Here is a 20,000-nt window from a genome sequence, read left to right as displayed (position 1 = left end):
GTTTTAATTAAAAATATTTATTGTTATTCGTTTTAATTAAAGAATATTTATTGTAATTTGTTTTAATTAAAAATATTTATTGTTATTCGTTTTAATTAAAAATATTTATTGTTATTCGTTTTAATTAAAAAATATTTATTGTTATTCGTTTTAATTAAAAATATTTATTGTTATTCGTTTTAATTAAAAATATTTATTGTTATTCGTTTTAATTAAAATATATTTATTGTTATTCGTTTAAATTAAAATATATTTATTGTTATTCGTTTTAATTAAAAAAATATTTATTGTTATTCGTTTTAATTAAAAATATTTATTGTTATTCATTTTAATTAAAAATATTTATTGTTATTCGTTTTAATTAAAAATATTTATTGTTACTCGTTTAAATTAAAATATATTTATTGTTATTTGTTTTAATTAAAAATATTTATTGTTATTCGTTTTAATTAAAAAATATTTATTGTTATTCGTTTTAATTAAAAATATTTATTGTTATTCATTTTAATTAAAAAATATTTTTTTTGTTATTCATTTTAATTAAAATATATTTATTGTTATTCGTTTTAATTAAAAAATATTTATTGTTATTCGTTTTAATTAAAATATATTTATTGTTATTCGTTTTAATTAAAAAATATTTATTGTTATTCATTTTAATTAAAAATATTTATTGTTATTCGTTTTAATTAAAAATATTTATTGTTATTCGTTTTAATTAAAAATATTTATTGTTATTCGTTTTAATTAAAAATATTTATTGTTATTCGTTTTAATTAAAAATATTTATTGTTATTCGTTTAAATTAAAAATATTCATTGTTATTCGTTTTAATTAAAATATATTTATTGTTATTCGTTTAAATTAAGAAATATTTATTGTTATGCGTTTAAATTAAAATATATTTATTGTTATTCGTTTTAATCAAAATTTATTTATTGTTATTCGTATAAATTAAAAAATATTTATTGTTATTCGTTTAAATTAAAAAATATTTATTGTTATTCGTTTTAATTAAAAATATTTATTGTTATTCGTTTTAATTAAAAAATATTTATTGTTATTCGTTTTAATAAAAAATATTTATTGTTATTCGTTTTAATTAAAAATGTTTATTGTTATCCGTTTAAATTAAAAAATATTTATTGTTATTCGTTTAAATTAAAATATATTTATTGTTATTCGTTTTAATTAAAATTTATTTATTGTTATTCGTTTAAATTAAAATATATTTATTTTTATTCGTTTTAATTAAACTTTATTTATTGTTATTCGTTTAAATTAAAAAATATTTATTGTTATTCGTTTAAATTAAAAAATATTTATTGTTATTCGTTTTAATTAAAAATATTTATTGTTATTCGTTTTAATTAAAAAATATTTATTGTTATTCGTTTTAATTAAAAAATATTTATTGTTATTCGTTTTAATTAAAATATATTTATTGTTATTCGTTTTAATTAAAAATATTTATTGTTATTCGTTTTAATTAAAATATATTTATTGTTATTCGTTTTAATTAAAAAATTTTTATTGTTATTCATTTTAATTAAAAATGTTTATTGTTATCCGTTTAAATTAAAAAATATTTATTGTTATTCGTTTTAATTAAAAAATATTTATTGTTATTCATTTTAATTAAAAATGTTTATTGTTATTCGTTTAAATTAAAAAATATTTATTGTTATGCGTTTAAATTAAAATATATTTATTGTTATTCGTTTTAATCAAAATTTATTTATTGTTATTCGTTTAAATTAAAAAATATTTATTGTTATTCGTTTAAATTAAAAAATATTTATTGTTATTCGTTTTAATTAAAAAATATTTATTGTTATTCGTTTTAATAAAAAATATTTATTGTTATTCGTTTTAATTAAAAATGTTTATTGTTATCCGTTTAAATTAAAAAATATTTATTGTTATTCGTTTAAATTAAAATATATTTATTGTTATTCGTTTTAATTAAAATTTATTTATTGTTATTCGTTTAAATTAAAATATATTTATTTTTATTCGTTTTAATTAAACTTTATTTATTGTTATTCGTTTAAATTAAAAAATATTTATTGTTATTCGTTTAAATTAAAAAATATTTATTGTTATTCGTTTTAATTAAAAATATTTATTGTTATTCGTTTTAATTAAAAATATTTATTGTTATTCGTTTAAATTAAAAAATATTTATTGTTATTCATTTTAATTAAAATATATTTATTGTTATTCGTTTTAATTAAAATATATTTATTGTTATTCATTTTAATTAAAATATATTTATTGTTATTCGTTTTAATTAAAATATATTTATTGTTATTCGTGTTAATTAAAAAATATTTATTGTTATTCGTTTTAATTAAAATATATTTATTGTTATTCGTTTTAATTAAAAAAAAATTATTGTTATTCGTTTTAATTAAAATATATTTATTGTTATTCGTTTTAATTAAAAAATATTTAGCATTTAATTTTAAGTTGATTGTTTTATACTTATTTATTGTCTAAATTCGTATTTTATGTTTTCAAACATTTGATATTGTCTTCTGCTTCTAAACATACGTAATTTTTTTTTACATAAGCATAACCACTTATCAATGCCCAGAGGCCACTCGAGGATAAGGGTTAAAGAGTGTATAGTAGTCAATTGGACAATATTAATTGTTAGTAATGGAAATTCGGTAAATTTGTTAACTTAAGTGGAACGGTTCATCAAGAACTTGTTTACGTTGGGCTTAAAGACAACCATATTGAAGTCAGCTTGAAAGCAGGAAAACGTGAGACAATTCCACAGGCGTGCAGTTCTAAGGAACAACCTTTGTTCATGGAATCTACGTTTAGGTTTAGGTTTAGACACAGGTAAAGAGTGGAGGAAATTATTGATAGTGTTTTCAGCTAGGCGAGTGTTTCTTGTGAAAGTTTGACAAGGGGGGAGCATAGATTGAAGCTCAGTCGAGCACTTGCCATGAAAATAGTGATAAAGCAAAGACAAACTCGCAACATCTCTTCTGTGAGAAAGAGACATGCATAAAGTTTATATATATTGAATAAGGTTCAGTTTTACTATAAATCGATACGTGTTCCTTTCCTTTCTTCTTTTTAAATGTAATTTAAAAGTAACCTAGATGGGTGCCCGGCGTTGCCAGGATTTTTAAAGGTGTGTGCTGAGCAAAATAAAGAAAAAGTGGTTTATACAGTCAGGCTCGAACCCGTACCGCGAAGGAGGAAAAGAACGCAAAAAAACGTGACGTCTTTGCGATTGCGCCCATTGCCAAACCGGAAATCACGTTGGTTTAAATTAAGGCTAGCTAATCGAAAAGAGGGGTGACTTTCGAAAATATCGGCGAAAAAAGCGACCCCTCCCTGTAGAAAAGTGCCAAGTTGAGGGCGAAGGATTTAATTTTTTTAGCCAATTTTTGAATATTTGTCGTCCAAAGAGTCGAGCCTCAAAATGATACAGATCTCGTGAAAATCCGTCGCCTTTGTCGAAAGTTTTAGGCAGATATACATACATACATACATACATACATACATACATACATTTAAACCGACAGGTGAGATTTATATTATAGATAATGAACGTATTTTAGTCTTGAAAATCCATGGAACGAAATGTTTATTTCACAAAACTTTTCAGTTTTTAATTTTTTTTTTTTATATTGAATGAGTTGCAGTACAAATCATGTTCTTTTTTTTTCTTTTATACTGCAATTTTAAAGTTTTATAATGTTTTTTTTATAATTTTTGTTTATCATTATCGACAGTCTAACTATTCGATAGATCTTGTTTGCTAGAACCTCATTCGATGACATCATTTTTCAGTTCACTGGCCTTAATGATATACATTACGAAAGTATCAGGACAATTTCGCTGTTTACAACTCATCAATGCGGCTAAACAGATCGGTGCTTCAAGCTGAAATCGAAACTCAACCGTCGTAATTGTCGTAATCGGCCACGCGTTGTTGCGGCAGTTAGTGAAAATGGACCCCCCTCACCAAAAAAATGACAAAGTTCATTTTTAAATAAGGAATTGGTGTATCAAATTTTTTTCTCATTATAGGAACATATCCGTAAATTTATTTATAAAGAAAATAGTTTGTGTTTATTTATTTGCGGGCTGTTAAACTATTTTCCTATAGTTGTTGTTTCACGACAATCTGTGAATACGTAAGTAAATGCGGAATGAGAAGTAGGTAGATTAATTGTTTTTGCTTTTGTGATAGCAATTTAACGTAGCGAGCCGCATGGTAAAACGAACACACGGACACAGAAACACACAAGAGAATTTATAATCGGAGTGAGGGAAGAGCGAGTGAGAGAGTGAGAGAGAGTGAGAGAACGAAGGAAAATTGTGAAGATTATGTATAGAAGTAGGGAGAGAGAGAAAAAAAATGGGGAATAAAAACTGTTGCAGGTAGTGTTGGCGCCGTAGAATGTTTGGTTTTTTATTTCGGCAGAAAAAAGAAATCTAAAAAACGAGTAAGCGAGAGAGTGAGGGGAAGATAGATATACAGTAGCATGTTTTTAATGTGTGCATAGATAAGTGTAAGTTTATTAATGTTTAATTTTCTTTTTATGACTGGTAATTTTATTTGTATTTGGTTTATTTTCTTTAAAACGATTGCCTATTGTAGACAGTGCCGTCATGTTTGTAGGAACGTTGGCGAGTAAGAGATCAATAACTGGCACAAATTGAAATATTTGGAAGGAGAATTTGATTTGTTTTTATTTGTAGAATAGCAAAATACCGAACATTCGTCTCCCAGACTGAGTTGAAAGTCAGATTAGATCACTCCTCCTATGTATGCGGATTCTACCAAACTCCATCATCTCTACGACGGTCGCAAAAATGATGATTACGAAACCAAATACGTAACCATGCAACTGTAAAACACGCAGAAATTTTTTTATGAAGCTTGTTGTGTTTGGTATTTGTCAATAACAATCTGGTTTTATAACACAGTTAATTATATGAGTTTCAAATCTCACCTGGGACATATTTTTCCGGAATACACACAGGTATTGTGATTGGTCTTGGAACCTGAAGGTGTTGAATAGCACACACTTTACCGTAAGGACACAAGATGCCATAAGACTGCAAGGAAAATGAATAAGATAACGTTTATACTTATATAAACAAGTAAAAATATTTAAAATAGCATTAAACAATAAAATAAAGTCAATAGTGAGATTGCATATCTTTCCCTGACAAGATGAAGATTGGCAATGTCTTATCTAGGTTTTACTTCACCATATTGTATATTCCGAAAAAAAGGCCATAGAAACGTTTCTAGTTCAAAACCTATTTATCTTTACTGTTATTTTAATGGCAAGTGCTCGTCTGAGCTCCAATCTATGTTTCTCCCCTCGTAGTTTTGTTTTTTTGGATTGTTATTAGTTTCGTTTTAAGAGTATTATAAATTTTGTTTTTTTGATTGTTACAAGTTTTGTTTTTTGTATTGTCATAAGTTTTGTTTTTTGGATTGTCATTAGTTCTGTTTTTGGATTGTCATAAGTTTTTTTTGTTGTCATTAGTTTTGTTTTTGGATTGTTATTAGATTTGGGGGGATTGTTATTAGTTTTTTGGGATCGTCATTAGTTTTGTTTTTGGAATGTTATTATTTTGATTTGGATAGTCATTCGTGTTTTTGTGGCGGGATTATCAATAATTTTGTTTTGGATTATCATAAGTTTTCTTTCTGGATTGTCATTAGTTTTGTTTTTGGATTATCATAAGTTTTGTTTTTGGATTCTTGTTAGTTTTGTTTTTGGATTATCATTAGTTTTGTTTAGAATTATCATAAGTTTTGTTTTTGAATTATCATTTGTTTTTGTTTTTGGATTGTCATTAGTTTTGTTTTTGGATTGTCATTAATTTTGTTTCTGGATTGTCATTAGTTTTGTTTTTGGATTATCATAAGTTTTGTTTTTGGATTCTTGTTAGTTTTGTTTTTGGATTATCATTAGTTTTGTTTAGAATTATCATAAGTTTTGTTTTTGAATTATCATTTGTTTTTGTTTTTGGATTGTCATAAGTTTTGTTTTTGGATTGTTATTAATTTTGTTTCTGGATTGTCATTAGTTTTGTTTTTGGATTATCATAAGTTTTGTTTTTGGATTCTTGTTAGTTTTGTTTTTGGATTATCATTAGTTTTGTTTAGAATTATCATAAGTTTTGTTTTTGAATTATCATTTGTTTTTGTTTTTGGATTGTCATTAGTTTTGTTTTTGGATTGTCATTAATTTTGTTTCTGGATTGTCATTAGTTTTGTTTTTGGATTATCATAAGTTTTGTTTTTGGATTCTTGTTAGTTTTGTTTTTGGATTATCATTAGTTTTGTTTAGAATTATCATAAGTTTTGTTTTTGAATTATCATTTGTTTTTGTTTTTGGATTGTCATAAGTTTTGTTTTTGGATTGTCATAAGTTTTGTTTTTGGATTGTCATTAGTTTTGTTTTTGGATTATCATAAGTTTTGTTTTTGGATTCTTGTTAGTTTTGTTTTTGGATTATCATTAGTTTTGTTTAGAATTATCATAAGTTTTGTTTTTGAATTATCATTTGTTTTTGTTTTTGGATTGTCATTAGTTTTGGTTATAGATTGTCATTATTTTTGTTTTGCATTAACATATGTTTTGTTTTGGATTATCATAATTTTTCTTTTTTGATTGTCATTAGTTTTGGGGGGATTGTCATTAGTTTTGGGGGGATTGTCATTAGTTTTGTTTTTGAATTGTCATTAGTTTTATCGTTGGATTGTTCTTAGTTTTGTTTTTGAATTGTCATTAGTTTTGTTTTTGGATTATCTTTAGTTTTGTTTGTTCCAGATAAAATTAGAATTGAAAATATTTGGAGTTTATAAATTATCCAGAGAATATGTATTTTAGAATTGGCAAAAACAATTTTGTGAATAAAAATGTTTTAATGTAAACCGGAATAATTATTATGTAGATTTTGATTATTTTTCAAATCAAATTCCAAATGAACAGCACACGTAAAGATATGATAGCTGTTTATAGCTGTTTCAAGGAAAGTGTTTATTTCAAAGCATGCAATGAAACCTTTGTAGTGCAAGACATTAGTTTTAATACAAGACAATCATCAGTATAAAGGTTTTCGCATATTCTAACACCTAAATATAAAATCAACGTTAATATCCATAAAAACTTTCACCAGAAATTAAACAAAATGCACGAGAAAATATGCATACATCATGTGGTTTTTGCGAAAGTTGAATATGAATTATCCTGGATATTGTGATTAAAAACATATTATATCCAAATAATTTTTAAACTTCTTTTCTTTTTTTTTCCTTTGTTAATTTACGTGTGAGAAAGCGTATTATTAAAGAGACGTCACAGAGTGTTATGCTAAACCGTGGCTACCGTAATATGATGGCCTAGCGACGACTATAATTTAGTCTGATGACGGCATGAAAATCGCTTTGTTGAAATTTGGTCACGTGTCTCATGACTAAACCGGAAGTTGGTTTAAAGTTTTGAAGGGTTAAATAAATTTAAACATGCCGTCGAGATGTATAGCTCCAAAATGCCGAAGTAACTACGAAAATGGACCAAAAGTTACCGTGTTTTCATTTCCCAAAAAAAAGGAAATAATTTACCAGTGGATTAATGCAATAAAAAGAAAGGATTTTACTCCATCTAAATATAGCAAAGTAAGTTTTAAAATGTTTGAGATATTTAAAAAAAAAAAAAAAAATGCGCCTTTTTTTATTTATTCATTTTTTTTAGAACGTATTTTAAAATAAAAATGAAAGTATGTATATAAAAAATGAATTTTACATGTAATTTAACTTATGTGCTGAAATAATAAATTATTATTTAGAAACTTATTTAAAATGGGGAGTATGGTTAAAATATTATGTACTTTCACCTAACAATTTAATAAAAGCGATATCGTAAAAAACGGAATTCCTTGTTTAAATAATTCTAAATAAGAAAAATCATTTATCTTTTTAGTTCAACTATTTTACTGTGCAATATTTATATCAGCGTGAAATAGATTAAACTTTTTTTTTTAAGTTTGAGTTTTATTTCTTCCGCCCGTCACACCAATAATTTCCTGGGTAAGGTTAACACTTTTGTCCAAACTTCCAACTTCTGTACACGTAACGCACCTTCTCTTAACTCCCAACGTACTTCTGCTAATTCAACTTATTTCTTTGAAATCCAACTTCAAAATGAACGACCCTCTAACAATTCAACCCTCTTTTATCTCCAACCAGGAGCATCTCATTTGCATATCGGGTGGTCACATTGCAGGCATATAAAAAGATAAGGCAGCCATTTTTGTTTCTTTCTTCTTCATTCATTTCATTCCACGACCGACCCATTGAATTATGCACACGTGCTAATTAGGTAAGTCGCACGTTTCCCTACACCCCCCCCCCCTGATCTTATGATCACACACAGGGCAGGGGGGCAGTCGTCTTTGTCGGGTACTTCTTCGAAGAATCGGGGGAAGTACTTCCTCATTGCCATCTTCCTCATTACCACCGTTATTGCCACCAGTCCGTTCCATTATACCCTCTTGTGGTTCCCTATGCGGTGTTTCACAATCAGGGCAAGGGGGCAGTATCCGTCTTTGTCGGGCACTCCTTCGAATAATTGGAGGTATCACTTCCTCGGTTCCATCTTCCTCAGTATGCTTCATCATTCTCTCTCGTGGTGCTATAGGCAGTGTTTCACAATCACGGCGAGTGGGCAGTATTCGTCTTTCTCGGGTACTTCGATGAGGAACTGGTGGTATTACTTCCTCATGTCCATCGTCCTCATCACTATTGCAACTAGTATGTTCCATCATTCCCTCATCTGGTTCTGTAGGTAGTGTTTCTATGCTCACCTGTAGGGGCAGTAGGCGATCAGGATCATCCCTGAACTGTATGTGATCTTCCTCATTATCCTCAGAATCAGAATAGGTATAACAGGGGTGGATATCTTTTACATGACATGGTACACCATTAATCAACATGGTCTGAGGACTTATGATTTTGTCTATTTTTCCTCTGCAAAATTTTACAGTGCACCCAGCATTTGGGGGTTTTACCCAAACACGGTCTCCCACTTGATATGGTGTATTGTAAACGCTAACCACTGATGGTGTGACATCAATTCCTTTTATACGCTGTTCATAGCGGTAAATCCCATTAGCTGGTGCAGTTTCTTGTGTTGCATCGTCCTTTGGTGTCACATTATACCAGTACACAGCTTCTGGAATAGAACACTGTGTCCTGACCGCAATTCTTTTAATGGTGCGGTGACACCGCTTCGCTATACCGTTACCTTCTGGAAAATATGCACATCGGTAACGCATTCTAATCCCCCATTCCTGCGTAAATTTCTTAAATTCTTGACATCGAAACGTAGTGGCGTTATCAGTCAGAATTTCCAGCGGGGCACCACGTTCAAAAAAGACAGCTCTCAACTGTCGTATAATGCTAGATGCATCCTGTCGTGTCAAAGGCGCCATATCGTGAAACGTGTCGGATCACAATCTGTCAAGGTCAAAAAATGCCTGCCCTCATAATGCGTTACATCCATTCCTACTCGATACCAGTTGTCCTCCACCTCAAGCTTCCCTTTTTGCCATTGGGATGGTACCGGATCAATTCGCTGACACTCTTCACACGAGCGTATAGCTGCCTTGATTGATGCTCTTGTAGTTGAGGTACATTCTCTTTGGACAAAATATGTTGTCCTCCGAATTCCGGGATGTCCACTCTGCTGATGTATTGTACGGATCTGGTCAGGTGTTAATTAATCTGTTACGGCTGCGCATGTCTGTTGTGGAAGATCAGATCCCTGCCTCATTACATCAATCCACCTCTTTGGTACTCTAGTCAAGCTATCAGCCAAATTCTGCATCGACGAAACTAAGGTAATGTTCACCCGCAAGCTGTATTCGTCAACTATACGCTTTATTATTGCCCGTCTTCTTCGTACTAAAATCTCACTTGCAGCTCTAGTCTTAACTCGAGCCTTTCCAGTCAAGGTGTTGGTCAACCAGTGGTAAACACACAACGAGTCAGTGTGGAGATGCACAACCTTAGCCTGCCATTGCAATGCAAGATTAAGCCTTTTAAACGTGGCATCGAGTTCTGCCAAATTTATATGCTGGGTGTCATTTTTCGGGCGAAGCCAGCACGCATCTTACACAACGGCACCCAACTGTTTTAACACGACACCTGTAGCCAGTGAACTTTAATCAACCCATGCATTCAGTTCGTTTCCAGATACTTGCCACTCACCCTGGGCAGGGTTGTTTCTATGTACTCTGGACAACATTTCAGCCATCATTTGCTGCAGAGAATCATCATCCACCATGTCGTCCCATCCCTTAGTTACTGCAGTTACTCGTCTTTTTAACACTCCTGTTGCTGATCGGAGCCATCCACAGAGAGGTAGATGTCCTACTAATTTACCGCAAATAGAAAACACAATGCGTCTTGTCAATACACTGGGTAACTCTGGAATTGCGCTCCCTCGCTGCTATCGCAAAGTATTGCCCTTCTCATAGACATCTAGGCCTAACACAGGCACCCCGTCTTTTAGGCGCTTAGGGTCTTTGCTTATTAACTCAAATGATTCCAGTTTTGCTCAACCACATCTGCAGACATTATATCCTCATTAACGTAGATGTCGTCAATGTAAGCTGAAGCAGCTTTTGCTGTGGTCTCATCCTGCATCAAAACAGTTTTAATAATAGTTGTCATTATTAAGAGTGCTACGTTTATGCCAAAACCTAAACGTGTCAAACAATATCGTTTTCCCTTGATTATCACTGTCTGAAATGGCCATAATGACTCATGGACACGTATCTGCAGGTAGGCTCTCTTTAAATCCAGCAGTGCTACATTACTTCCTTTCTGACGCCACACTTGTTAGGCAGCGCACACATCTGCATTTCCAGTGAAAGCATCAACATGTTGATTCAATTCTCGGTAATCCATTACGGGCCGAATTTTGTCTTTAGTAGGTTGTTCAACAGCCATGAGCGGAATTAATCCTTTGGGTGGTCCCAGACGTTCCTGTGGATATGGTATTAACCATCCGTTATCAATCCACATCTGAAGTTCTTCATACGTGGCCCTATTCTTTGTGGAAACTGCATACTCTGGAATGGTGTTGCACAGCCGATCTGGTGCCTGGCTCATAGTCCATTTCCACTTTGCAGTCCACGTCTTTTCCTTGTCGTCAAACGTAGCACAGAAATCCTTTTCTTCAATAGACATGGCTGCACAGACTTCTTTTCCTTCTCCAAGCATTACACCTCCAGTCGCTGTGATTATGACACATCCTAGTGCTTGTATTGCATCAATTCCAATCAACATGTCATAGCCAAGGGTTTTTCTTGCATCACCAGAACATCAACTTTGGTTGTGTTACCCTCCTCAGTACAGATCGTAATCGTCCCTTCACCACAACATGCTCGGGATAAACCATTGATCGTCATAATACCGACTGGTTGCTCCCGCCACATCTAACAGTAATGTGCACTAACTATAGACCGGGAACACCCCGTGTCTATGAGTGCTGAACACTGCACATCGTCAATTTTAACGCCAATGACCGGTAATTCTGTGTTTATTGGTTGGCAAGGGGCAAGGGTGGCGATAGTACCTTGCCCCCAACGTCGTTTCCCGAACAGTTGCGAGATATGTGCCCATATTTATTGCAGCGACAGCATTGTACTGTTCTCTGTGCTCGTGGATATACACACCTCCTATCACTCCGGCAATCCTTAGCAAAATGATTGGCTCCCCACATTTATAGCACACTGGGCCTACATGCTTATTACTACCTCGGAGAGAATCTACATTGCTTCCATGCGGTTCGACTGTTGCATGTTGAATGCTAGTTGCTACTGCAATTGGCTCCTGTTCCTTACAGATGTTTCGAGCTCGGGCTAATAACTCGTCTGTTGTCAATTCATCAATTCGTGACGATGCCTGCAACAGTTTGCTGACCTCCTTAGGTAAGCCTATTAAAAAGGCACATCTTAATACCTTATCGTTAACCCCATCAAATGGTACCGACAACTTTCGTAGGTCGGCTAGGTACACATCAACGGTTTCCTTGGGGTGAAGTCGCCAGCTCGTGAACTCTTGCCATGCAACAAACGGATCTGTACCAAACGCTGTATACAGGCTGTGTTTGATTGTATCCCAGTCTGGTTCATCTCCGAGTTGCTGGTAGACTTCATAGGCCCCTCCGTTTAACCTCAAAGGAATGACTGTGGCTGGTTCTTTAATTCTGCACAGTGTACAGATCTTCTCAGCCTTTTCCACCCATTCGACGACAGACGGTCCAGTGGTAGATCCATCAAACTCAGGTATCAAGCGAAAGTCGAATCTGTCCATTTTCTGCCTTTCGAGTCACCGCACACCGAGAGCCGAAATAGCTTATAATTCAATAACTTGAGTTTTATTTCTTCCGCCCGTCACACCAATAATTTCCTGGGTAAAGTTAACACTTTTGTCCAAACTTCCAACTTCTGTACACGTAACACACCTTCTCTCAACTCCCAACGTACTTCTGCTAATTCAACTTATTTCTTTGAAATCCAACTTCAAAATGAACGACCCTCTAACAAATCAACCCTCTTTTATCTCCAACCAGGAGCATCTCATTTGCATATCGGGTGGTCACATTGCAGTCATATAAAGAGATAAGGCAGCCATTTTTGTTTCTTTCTTCTTCATTCATTTCATTCCACGACCGACCCATTGAATTATGCACACGTGCTAATTGGGTAAGTCGCACGTTTCCCTACAGTTATCCCAAAAGCTTATTAATAATTATTTGTGGTAAATGCCGTGGCTCTGTAGGTGTCAGAAGTTTGGAGAATATATTTCCAAAATAAACTATTAAAATTGTTTAAAAAATAATAGAAATATCATTTTTATTTAAAAATAAGTGCTTACAAAATGCCGGCAATAAAAAATAATATTTCTATTATTTTTTAAACAATTTTAATAGTTTATTTTGGAAGTATAATCCATAAAAAAAATAAACAACCAACTTTAAACGGAGAAATTACGATATTTGTATATGTTATTCGGAGTTTTGTGTTAGGGTTGTGAAAAATTCCCCCAAAATTATGATACTGCTAGTGGCGCTGTAAACGAAAATAGCGTTTAAAATTATGGCAAACGAGTAGTTTCCAAGATATGAAGAACTGTTAGTTTTAAACAAATGGGAGATCACTTTTCTATAAAAATTTAACGTAAAATGAGCACCCACTTTATGGCCATCGCTTTTTTAGGGCGCTTTCTTTTTAACAAATAAAAGCGAAGAAAAATGAGTATGGCCACCTTTATGTTGGGGGTTGGGAGTCAACGTATAATGAACACAGTTTAACGTAAAATGAGCACCCCTTTCAAAAAGTGTAAACAGAATTTTTGTCGGGGAAAGGGGGTCAACTGTAGGTGCTCATTTTACGTTTAGTTGTCTCCATTCCTACACCAAAGAGGCATTCGCCTTGTTTGAGGCGAAAATGTAACTTTTTTAAAAATTGCTCGTTGCCCATGTAAAAAAAATTGGCCATAAAGTGGATGGTCTTTTTAGGTTAAATTATCCAATCTTTTTTTTTTAACTAACATTTCTTTATATCTTGGAAACTACTAGTTTGCCGTAATTTTAAACGTTATTTTTGTTTTCAGCACCCCCGAAAACCTGTAAAAGAGGTAATTTAAAAGGATTTTTCGAGGGTGGACTAATTCTGCACATTTACCTTTTTTTATAGTTTTTTCTCATGTAATTTTCTTTTTTTTTTCTTTTTTTTTATTAAGTCAAACATGGTACGATTTTCTTTTAAATTATTTCTTTAGGTATGGGAACTTCATTTTCGACCCGAAGACATACAGCGAGAGGCGTCAGCATTTGATGAAAGGACTGAAAAGACAATTAGTGTTAAATTAAAAAATGACTATCTTAAGGATGGTGCTATTCCTCGAATATTACCAAACTGTCCCTCCTATTTATCGTCATCAACCACTTTTAGAGAGTCTCCTAACGCAAAGAAAATGCATTTAGAAAATTCTGCTCTTAAGCATGCATTATGTGAAAGTGTTGCTGACGAGTTAGAGTTACCGGAACGTAAAACTTTCCATAATATTGATGATTCAGAAAAAAATTAACGTTTATAGATAAAAATTATTGGACTTCTATTAGGCAAGACAATACCATCAGTATCTGCCATATATAAAGAGATGGGCATGCCCAAAACTAAAAATATCTATGGTGATTGAACCGGACTTGGCCGTTAGAGTATTCTGTAGTGATGTGGAAATGAGTGCTATAGGAGAGTATAGAATTCCTAAACATGTAACAGAGGAAAATACTCTGCGGATTTAGATAGAAAATATAAAAAAATGGACATCGAAGAACAGGAAATGAAAACTTCTAATATAAGTTCTTTATTAAAATTGATCTTATCATTTTTGTTATTAGTGCAAGATGAATCATTTAAGTATTTTAATGCCATTAAGTTCATATATGAACAAATTAACATAATGACAATGAATAAGGTTAATTATTCGAGTGAAATGATGGTATTTTCTTCCTTATTATATAACTGCTCCCCTAGAGGGTACAGACTGTTAAGAGACACTAAAAATATAATTTTACCATGCTATTCAACCATTCGAAGATTAATCTTATCAACTTCTATGAATCCTGTCATTGAACAACACGATAACAATTTTCTCATGTATATTAAAAGTAAGTTCAAGTTACTAATGCAGAATGACATCACAGTATCTTTACTTGTTGATGAAATACATCTCAAACCTTATCTTGATTATAAAGGTGGTAATATTGTTGGCTTAGCTAACAACAGCAATGAACCTGCCACAAGTGCATTTGCTTTTATGCTTAGCAGTGTATTCTCACAATATAAGGATGTTGTGCATGTTATGCCAACTGAATGTCTTCTAGCTGAGAACTTATTTGACATAATTAAACGTGTAATAATTGGCTTAGAAGGTATAGGGTTTAAGGTATTATCTGTTATAACAGATAATAATGCAATAAATAAAAAAAACTATGACTTTCTTTTGTAGCCCATCGAAGCTTTCAATTGTGTATCCCCATCCAGTTAGAACGTCTAGCCCTCTTTTCTTCTTATTCGACTCAGTGCATATATTAAAATGCATTAGAAATAATTGGCTTGGCCAAAAAGATGAATGTAAATGCATGATGCTCCCAAAGTTTTGTTATAATGGAAATCATGAATTAGATAACATCCAAAGTGCTCCATTTTCGAGTTTGCATAAACTTTATGCGATAGAATCTCAATCGCTTGTGAAATATTGCTATAAGTTGACTTCAAAAGCTATTTCTCCGACTACTTTTGAAAAGCAAAATGTTAATTAGGTTTTGCAAATTTTCAACGAATATACTATTCAAGGTTTGCTAACTTTAGGAAAACATGAATGTTTGCCAAATTATGCAAACATCGCAGAATAGATTCAAATATTTTATATTTGGTGGACAATCCTGAATATGAAAACACCATATAAAGGTTGTCGACTTCATAATAAATATGCTAATCTACTTACATTAAATAGTGATAATTATAGTTTCCTAAATGTGTTCTGTGACTGGTTAGAAACTTTCTAGCATTCCTGGAAGAACTGGTAAGTTAACAAAGAAAACATATACTGCTTTGCACCATACAACTTACGCAATTTTAGAATTGACTAAATATTGTATAAATGGACTGAACATGGTGTATATATTACCAGGAAATTTTCAGAGAGATAACCTTGAGGCAAGGTTTGGCCAGTATCGACAACTTAGTGGAGATCAGTATAATATATCGATACGCCAGGTGTATGAATGTGAAAAAAAATCAGAATGTTGTCAGTTTTAAAATTGAGCTTACCAATTAATAATCGAGCTATTGAATTGAAAAATGTTAAAGAAACTAACTGGGATGAAATGACAAGGGAGCAAGAGTTACATGTTTATAAATTTAACATAGATATAACAGAAGATGATGTTAATCAATGCAAGGAAGTACTTCCTGTTATATTATACTTAGCAGGTTATTGCTGTCATGCAGTTTTCAAAAAACTGAAATGCAATAGCTGCAAAAATGTAATATCCGGGAGAGAGGCTGTTGAAGAAATAGCTGAATTAAACCGCTACTTTCAGGGTATTAACAGAGGTTCTCTGCTATACCCAAATGATATAACTAATAATTTTGTCTTATATAATTATATAGTTATAAACAAACTTACAAAATGCGATTCTTTTTACATTCGATTCATCAGAGAATATTAGCCATGTACATAACTTTAAATATTTTGGCTGATCAAAATCGATTATTTCATGTTGACTCTTTTGGTGAAGGTCACACTATTCAGCAAATTGAAAAAAATGCTAATATGGAGTTCATCGAATTCCCTTATAAACAATTTTTGTCGCAAAGAGAATGACAATATTAGTAAAAAAAATATCAGAAAAAGAAAAATTCAAACTTTTTATTAAATTCTACAACAGATTTTTGAAAAGTTTTAATATTCAATGTTTGAAATATTTCTGCCTTAGTAACTTTGTTTATACTAACATTTGTTTGAATTTAATTTTTAACCTATTTTTTGTTATTCAGTTAAACTAATTGTTCGTTATTCAGTTAAACTAATTTATTGTTCGTTTTTCAGTTAAACTAATTTATTGTTCGTATTTCAGTTAAACTAATTTATCGTTCGTATTTCAGTTAAATTAATTTATCGTTTGTTTTTCAGTTTTGATTTTTAAAATATTGTTATTTTTTTGTATTTAAAAAATATTTATTGTTCATTTTTATTTATTCTATTGAATAAACTTCAGTTTCATACAAATCAAATCGTATTCCTTTTCTTGTTAAACTTTTTAACAACTTTTCTCCCTTTCAATTCGTTTTTTATTATTAATATTTTTATTATTAACATTGGATGAGTTTCAGTACAAAGTATCATGTTTATCTTTTTTAATCCAATTTTGAAGTTTTCTAACGCTTTCTGTAAAAAATGTCTGCTCATTATCGACAGTCTGCGTTGCACTTATCTTGCTTGCTAGGGCCTATGGCGATGACGTCATTTTTCAGCTGACAGGCCATCTATGACGATGGTCACGGCTAAACCCGTTCTTTTCAGAATGCCGAATCTATGCTTGTTTATTTATTTTGCTTTTATAATTTGTCATGCAACTTGTAACTGACATGAACTTTAGTAATTGCTGGAACTAAAAAGTGTGTGGAAAATGTCAAATTAATCGTTTAGGGTTAATGTTTGTGTGAAGATTTATTCGAAAAACATCGATTCTTCATTATTTAATGGAGTAAATTTATGGATGTTGTACATATATATATATATATATATATATATATATATATATATATATATATAATATATATATATATATTAATTTAATTATTATAGTAAAAAAAAATAATTATGACAGCCCCTTTAAGAAATTCGTTTCTTATCGTTGAGCACTTTCCGTTGAATTAAAAAGTCGGTCAATTTAGCTCTTATGCGTAGATCATCGTATAACGATTTGATCACTGTCTGTGTGACGTAATGAACATTTAAATTAACATGTTTAAAATTCAACGCTATTTCACACGGTTAATAGTAGCCGAATGGATACGGCCTCCGCTAATCGAGTCAGAGATGTCTCGTGTCGCGGGGTTCGAATCGTTCGACTGGTAGTAATCGTGACACCCTGCACTGAAGAATCCCGAAAGGATGAAACACTAGTGTCTGTAGGTATTTAATTATTATAGTAAAAAAAAAATAATTATATATATATATATATATAAAGTGGACTCCTCCGTCGATTTCGACGCATGAGGTCCCGCTATAACAATTAAGTTGCTCGGAAATCTACATGGATGATTTGTTTATGATGGTGAAGGCTTTCTGTAGAACCAACCACACTTTTTGGTATTGCAGCTAACCTTTGTGGGTGCAATGGCTGCCACAGCACAGATGATGCAGTAGACCGCAGGTTTTTACACCAGAGTTTTTGTCCTCCTAGGTGCATGCCTTAACGAAGACTGTGGTGGGTGTATCTCTCCCAGTGAATTAATGCGCCCCCAGATGTCAACCTGGAAATTTCTACGACTCGGCGCGGTACATTTAAATCTTTCGGCATGTGAGGATCACTACTGCGAAGGGGTGAGATTCTGCTGCTCGCTGGGTAGTGCAAATTTACGGTGTCGTGATTCTTCTGACAGTCGTTTTGTTAGGACCTGGCGACGCCGCGTATGCCGAGAGAAAGCACAGAAGCGGATTACACGCTCAAAAATTTTGCAACAAATTTACTTACGATGCATGTTTGTTCGGCGTCTGGTCCCAAAGTGAAACTCCCTCGTTTCTTGGCAAGCACCTGCACAAAATAAAAAAATAAAAAAAGAATCAGAAATCAGTGAATCTTGATAAAATCGATTACATCAATTGTCTGGATCTCACTAGATATTTTTTTACTCTAGTTCACATATATATTAAACTGGCGGCAGGCAGCAGACAGACGAAGCAACCCTAGTTAAAGATAAAATCTCTATATGCTTTGACCACAAAACATAACTCCTCAGCCCTTAATCCTACCTACTCCATTCTTTAATCACAACATAAAAATGAATGAATGAATAAATAAAATTTAAAAAATAAATAATAAAATTACTTAATTAATTAATTAAAATAAAATAAATAAATAAATCCCATTCCATCAACCTTGTTCTCTGCTGCACAGCTAAACTTTACCTTTTGACCCTTTTTTTACAAAAAAAAACTTCTTTTGCTGGAAGTTGATTTTCGTATTTCATTATGAATTCCGCTTTTGATTATAAGCGTTTTTGCCTGATGAGGTCTCTAGTTACTAAATACTAGAAGACCAAAACATGGTCATGACTGTGTAGACACCAATTACTGCTTATGTAAAGACTAATTGAAATTGTAACTTGCTCTACTTCTGTAGTGAGCACTCTTGTATTAACCTCCTTATATTTCACTGGTTCTTTATCTTTGAAAAATATCGACGTCAAATTATATATATATATATATATATATATATATATATATATATATATATATATATATATATATATAGTCTAAAGAAGCTTTGAATAAAAAAAATGCAAAAATAAAGAATGTGGTTTTAATTCCCGGAAGGGGAAAAAATATTAACTTTAACCTATCGCAGACTTAGCACTTACATAATCCGACTTCTAAAAAGTTTATAATGAGAAAAGATAATTCATGAAAAAAAAACATTTGCTAAAGTTGTTAAATAGAAATAGACTTAGCATTTGCATAAGCCAATTTCGCAAACGTCTTCAATTTAAAAACAGAATTTAACTACATAAGGATGAAAAGAGAAACCCTTAACTAAAATTTTGTAAATAGAAAACGGAGGTTATCAGCTCTTACCATGTAGCTGTTTCGGAGATTTAAAAACAGGACAGCTGTTAAATACATGTATATATATATATATATATATATATATATATATATATATATATATATATATATATATATATACATGGCATATATATATATACATGGCATATATATATATAGCCATGTATTTAACAATATATATATATGAAAATAATATTTATTTATTAAAGAAAAATGTTAGAATCGAACCCAGTATTCAAGAGTTAAAAAGAATACATATTGCAATTTAGATGGAATTCTAGGAATTAGGAGCATTGTCCATTGTGTTAGGACACTGGAAATACATGTTGGAGACGTATGTAATATGTAAAACCCACGTGAAAAAATGTTCACGTGTCTGAGCACGTTCCGACGTCACAAAGAAAGATATATAATAATACCTTCAGGAGTTAGGAGTGAGTATAAAGGGGAGATAAGTTTGAGGGGAGTTGAGTTGACAGTTAGAGCCGGAAGAATGAGTTAGCCGAACCCCTTTTGGAAGCGAACCAGAAAGGGGGGGGCAAGACAATGTAATTCTGCAAGGCAATCGAATCCCT

At 31.6% G+C, this 20,000-nt stretch overlaps 1 protein-coding gene across 1 annotated transcript in view; it reads right to left on the bottom strand.

Annotated features, from left to right (window-relative positions):
• Positions 1–20,000, bottom strand: part of LOC145246623 (uncharacterized) — a 110,206-nt gene that overhangs the window by 2,567 nt on the left and 87,639 nt on the right. Inside the window, exons 2-3 of the mRNA XM_080108298.1 lie at positions 18,335–18,394; positions 4,986–5,091 (exon numbers count right to left, since the gene is read on the bottom strand). Of these exons, the coding sequence (XP_079964424.1) occupies positions 4,986–5,091; positions 18,335–18,394 (166 nt within the window). The remainder of the gene's footprint in view (positions 1–4,985; positions 5,092–18,334; positions 18,395–20,000) is intronic.

This window comes from Euprymna scolopes, chromosome 24 (genome assembly GCF_053919585.1).
Source record: "Euprymna scolopes isolate OS-2025 chromosome 24, ASM5391958v1, whole genome shotgun sequence".
In the NCBI taxonomy this organism is placed as follows: Eukaryota; Metazoa; Mollusca; class Cephalopoda; order Sepiida; family Sepiolidae; genus Euprymna; species Euprymna scolopes.
Note: the sequence above shows the minus strand (reverse complement) of the source record. Positions and strands in the feature narration are given on the sequence as shown.